The following is a 5,361-nucleotide window of genomic DNA, read 5'->3' on the forward strand; positions in this document are numbered from 1 at the left end:
TACACTGAAGAGCACCTCAAAAGGATTTTCCATATTTATTCTCTGTCTCAATAAGTACTATGGAGCATCTACAAGACACAAAATATGTGTTAATATTGAAAGAAAAATTCCTTACATTTGTAAAATTCTTTTCTATTTGACTTAGAGTCAAAGCTCTGTGATTATGCAACATGGATCTTATTGGGCCCATTTTATGGAAAAGCAAGCTGCCTTGGTTAATCACCTGACCTTCATGATTGCAGGGATAAGGTAGATGCACTCTATGAAGACTTGAGCCAGCTGGGAAGTCGCGGGGCCTTGGACCAGTTGCACAGGGAGAGGTTTATGAAGGAGTTTCCTCGGGTGAAACAGGACCTTGAGAAACGCATACGAAAACTCTATGCACTTGCGGATGAGGTTGACAAGGTGCACAGGGACTGCACCATCACCCAAGTGGCGGCCTCTACCACCGGTGTTGTGTCTGACATTCTGAACATTGTTGGCCAGTCTCTGGCACCTGTGAATGCAGAGGCTAGTCTGGTGCTCTCGGCAACTGGGAAGGGACTGGGGGCAGCAGCTGCTGTGACCAGTGAGATAGCCAGCTTCATTCAAGACTTTGAAAACAAGTCAGCCGAAGAGGAAATCAGTAGCCTAGTGTCAACTGGCAGCAACAAATGGAAGGTGTTTGAGGACGTTGTACGTCACAGGAAACCCCAAGCTGATGTCTTAGCAAGGAAGTGCTTCCAATCCCTGCAAGACATTGTGAACAATGCCGAAGCCTGCAAGGTGGCCAGTACCAAACCCCGGTTAACAGCCGAGGCCGAGAGCTTCCTGCGCACGGGGGCAACCTCAGACGAAAGGAGCGCGCAGCTGCAGCAATATTTTGGAGGCACTGCGCTGGCCATGACCAAGGAAGCCAGGATGAAAGATATAGCCACTTCCGGTTTATCCTTAATGAAGGATACCTTCAGCCTTGTGCAGGAGTCAAGGCGCTTGCATAAGGGGCCCAAGACACAATTGGCTGAAGAGTGGAGGCAGCAGGCCCAGGAGCTGGAGGGATGGCTGGGGGAACTCAGCCACATACACAACATTGTACAGAAGGCAGAGCTGGAGCGGCGCAGTAAGCTGGTCCGCAAGGAGATAGCGGAGATCGTCAGGTCCAAGGACGACGTAGGCACGAGTGTGAGTACCGGGAGGGCCAGCACGGAGGCTTAGTGGGGAAGTGGACACTGAGGCAGGGCCCTCGGGGACCTCTTGTCCCTCTGCTCCTGACTCGGTTTCCCTCGTTGGCAGGTGCGTGAGCGGAAGAAGTCAAAGCGGACCCTGGAGCAGCAGGTGGAGAAGATGAAGACCCAGATGGAGGAGCAGGAGGATGAGCTTCAGGCCACCGAGGATGCCAAGCAGGGGAACCTGCAGGCCATGAGGGCCCAGTTCAAGCGGGACCTGCAGGGCGGGGACGAGCAGAGCGAGGAGAAGAAGCAGCAGCAGCTGGTCAGACAGGTGCATGTGGCCCTCCTCCTCCAGGGTCAGGGCGCTCTCGGTCTCTGGGCAGAGGTGGGCATGGAATCCCCCACCCTGCCAGGTTTCCACAGGCATCCTCTCTCCTTCCTCTACCTGGATGGTGGAAGGCTCCCTGGCCATGTCTTCCAGTCCTCTGTCCTGGGGAAGTGGGGGAATCAGTGACCATATCAGGATTTTTTCTGTTAGTAATTCTCCTTGGCCCCTGAGCCCCATGGATCCACAGAGCTAGGCCAAACCCACCTGGGCTCAGAGCTGGCATCGGGTCTGTGTGTGGGTCTGGCCTCCTGAGCTGTCGGCATCTCCCCCAGGTGCGGGAGATGGAGGCAGAGCTGGAAGACGAGAGGAAGCAGCGCTCACTGGCAGTGGCCGCTAGGAAGAAGCTGGAGCTGGACCTGAAGGACCTGGAGGGCCGCCTGGACTCAGCCAACAAGAACCGCGACGAAGCCATCAAACAGCTGCGGAAGCTGCAGGTGAGGTCAGACCCGACCACAGCAGATCTGGCTGCACACGGAGGTGCTGGGACCAGTGTGGGGCTGGGACGCTACTGGGGTGGCCAGTGAACGCGGATGTGCCGCCTTCCCCTATCCCAGGAAGGTCTTGGTTCCCTTAGCCCGTCTCACAGACAGAGACTCAGGCCCAGCGGTTGAGTGGGAACGAACGGTCTGAAAGCTACTTGACCACGATCTGTAGGATTAAAACAGACGGCAGGCGAAGAAGAAAGGAAGTGTGCTCCTGTGTGTGGTCAGGATAACCTGGCAGAGTAGCAGGTGTCGGGGGTGGGGGGGGTGGGGGATGGTCCTGCAGCACAGGATTCAAGCCAACAGGCAGTTGAAACACGAGCCACGTGGGTCCCATGGACACGGTGACTGACGCTGCCCAGGGTATGCTTCGTAGATCCTGACGGTCAATAAGTATAAAACGCTGTCGGGCAGCGATTGTCAATCCTGTTCTCTGGGCAACGTAAGCTAATTACTAACTTTCTGCAGCGCACCATAAGATATATTAATTTTTTGCTGATCTGGCCAAAAAAAGGTATAATCTTGATTCATTCACATGATACAGCTATGGTTATATTGGCTGTTGTCATTTTTTCATTTGAGGGAAATGAGGTCAGTGCCCCTGTCTAAATATTCACGTATGGCATGTTTTAAAATTCATGTGGCACAGGTTGAATGTTGCTGGTGTCGTGTAAAGGAACATTTTGTCTTTAGTTACTGTTTTGCCCTTTTAGTTAAGCTGGTTCCCTGAGGTGTCAAGAAAAAGCCAGTCACAAGCCCCTGTTGGCGGTTGTCTCTGGGATGGGGTAGAAGGTGGGAGGTGAGGTGGGGTGGACATGGGTGGCCACTGGGGTCAGGGTGCTGGTACCAAGCGTTTCCTCCCCACCCCCAGGCCCAGATGAAGCACTACATGCGCGAGCTGGATGACACGCGGGCCTCCCGCGAGGAGATCCTGGCGCTGGTCAAGGAGAACGAGAAGAAGCTGAAGAGCATGGAGGCCCAGATGATTCAGCTGCCAGAGCTGGTCTGGGACCAAGGGGGCACTCAGGGTCCCTGCCCTCTGGCCAGCAGGCAGCAGCACAGGGCCCCCATGGGGACAGCTTTGGGCAGAGCTAGACACAGGCTAGGGGAACTCCAGGAAGTAGTTGGGGGTGGTTCTTTTATTTTGCTTTTGCTTTTTTTAATGTATATTTCTTTTAATTGATTTCAGAGAGGAAGGGAGAGGGAAAGAGATAGAAGCATCAGTGATGGGAGAGAATCATTAATCTGCTGCCTCCTGCACACCTCTACTGGGAATTGAGCCGCAACTGGGCATGTGCTCTGACCGGGAATCGAACCATGACCCCCTGGTTCATAGGTCGATGCTGAACCACTGATCCACACTGGCCCACCTAGATGCTATTATTTTTAAAGCCTGCGGAAGAAGGGAGAGGGTGGTGCACCCGGAAGTTGCTTTGGAGATGTCTGATGGTGCAGTTTTCACAGCCCCATCTGCACCCCTGCCCGCCACTCCCCACCCCTCCTGTGCTGGGAACTGATGAACTTGAGGCTCCCTCCTCTCCTCCTTTGCTCTGGGCAGAGTGCCTTTCCACTTACAATCGTTAATCGAGATAAATTACTCCATTTCCTGTTTTAAACTGACATCCAAAATCTGGTAACTCTGAGAATGTGCCCAGTTCGCTTACACATTGTACGTTCACTGACATTAAACACAGTGCATTTCGTCTTGACTTTAACACAAAAATACTAACATTATGGGTTTGAGTTTTGTCATCTTTATTCTCAGTCCTGATCCTACTTTGACATTTGTCTCTCACTCAGGACCCAATTTTGCCACCTGAGGAAAGACAAGGAGGCTGGCCCCTGGGTGATGCTGGCAGCCTGGCAACAAGGGCTGAGACCAGTGGCCACTTCCCGTGAGGTCGGCAGGTGCTGTTGGCATGGAGTTCAGTGCTCTGTGCTCTGCAGCCCAAGGTGCCCGTCGGCGAGCCACTGTGATGACGACACCATCCCCTGGGTTACATGCTCCTGCCCACTCCCACTGCCCTATAAACAGGAGGAGGACAGGGAGATGGGGTCCCTGTTCTGGACACTAAACTCTTCGTGTCCAGCGTGTCTGAGCCAAGCTCCCCTCCCCACGTGTTGGAGAGACTGGGCCGGGCCGGGTGAGGGTGCTGGCTGAGTGCCTCCAGCTGGTGACTCCTCCAGCCTCCACCAGGCGATGCTGGTGGCAATGCCAGACCCCTTTCCCTGTGATTTTGGGGTTCCTTTTCCCCTGAGTGGAGATTTTCTCACAGTGGGCTGAGATGGCTTATTGACCAAAGAATTTGTCCAAGACCCCGCCTCCGAGCTGTCGTCACCCCAGGTGACCTTTATTGTGATGTCGGGGGGTCCAGCTGAGCCCTACTGAATAGTCACTGGGTCTTTTGGGTCCCTAAGTGGGGTGATCTCAGCTCATGCCAAGAGGTGCCCATCTCACCTCATGTGGCTTTGTAGCCCCCACCCCGGTTGTTCTGCCAGGAGACCCTGTTCACCGAGGCCATGGACGTCCGTCTGGGGTCTTTTCTGCGTTCTTATCAGAGGGCCCTTTGGACAACAGGACTCCGCTCCTGTGGGTCTGGCGTGATTCTGCTCCTCACAGGGGGTGTGGGGTGTCAAGCGGCAGACAGGCCAGTGAAAGGGGAGGAACCAGGAGGAAGGCAGATTACAGGAAAAACAGGACAAAAAATAACTGTAAACAGGGCCAGAGGCCAACTGCGACACTTGCTCTGAGTCTTGTCCCCTCTCCTGAGTTTCCTGGTGCAAGGCCCGCCTCTCCCCTCACCTTGGCTTCCTCTTCTCTGAAACCAGCCCTTTGCTGGGGGATCATGTCAGGCTCTGGTGTGTGGTCCTCATGCAATACCATCATCACTCTGCCGCCCCTCCCTGAAGAGGGGGGAGGTGGCTGTGGCTCCCCATGGACATTGGTCCGGGATGAGCAGGCCTCATGGAGGGCCACGTTGGCCTCTGGGATCCATGCCCAGCCCCGCCTGGGAGGGTCGGGAGGGAGCAAAGCTGAAAGGCCAATGGGCTGCACCACCTATAGCAGCGATTCTCAATCAGTGGGTCGCGACCCCTTTGGCGGTTGAACGACCCTTTCACAGGGGTCGCCTAAGACCATCCTGCATATCAGATATTTACATTATGATTCATATCAGTAGCAACATTACAGTTATGAAGTAGCAATGAAAAAAATTCTATGGTTGGGTCACAACATGAGGAACTGTATTTAAAGGGCCAGAAGGATGAGAACACTGACTTATAAGCAGAACCATTTCCCTCCTGTTTCTTGATCTGTAAAATCCAGGTGGTGATTCCTGGGAGC

General features: G+C 54.0%; 1 protein-coding gene across 1 annotated transcript in view; it reads left to right on the plus strand.

Moving 5' to 3' along the window:
• The first annotated feature begins 206 nt into the window (after window positions 1-206).
• The window catches only part of LOC106697796 (myosin-9-like), an 11,049-nt gene continuing 5,894 nt past the window's right edge, over window positions 207-5,361 (plus strand). Inside the window, exons 1-4 of the mRNA XM_023757205.1 lie at window positions 207-1,161; window positions 1,273-1,479; window positions 1,809-1,970; window positions 2,890-3,021. Coding sequence (XP_023612973.1) covers window positions 325-1,161; window positions 1,273-1,479; window positions 1,809-1,970; window positions 2,890-3,021 — 1,338 coding nt within the window. The 5' untranslated portion in view covers window positions 207-324. The remainder of the gene's footprint in view (window positions 1,162-1,272; window positions 1,480-1,808; window positions 1,971-2,889; window positions 3,022-5,361) is intronic.

This window comes from Myotis lucifugus, unplaced genomic scaffold (genome assembly GCF_000147115.1).
Source record: "Myotis lucifugus unplaced genomic scaffold, Myoluc2.0 scaffold_103, whole genome shotgun sequence".
Taxonomy (NCBI): domain Eukaryota; kingdom Metazoa; phylum Chordata; class Mammalia; order Chiroptera; family Vespertilionidae; genus Myotis; species Myotis lucifugus.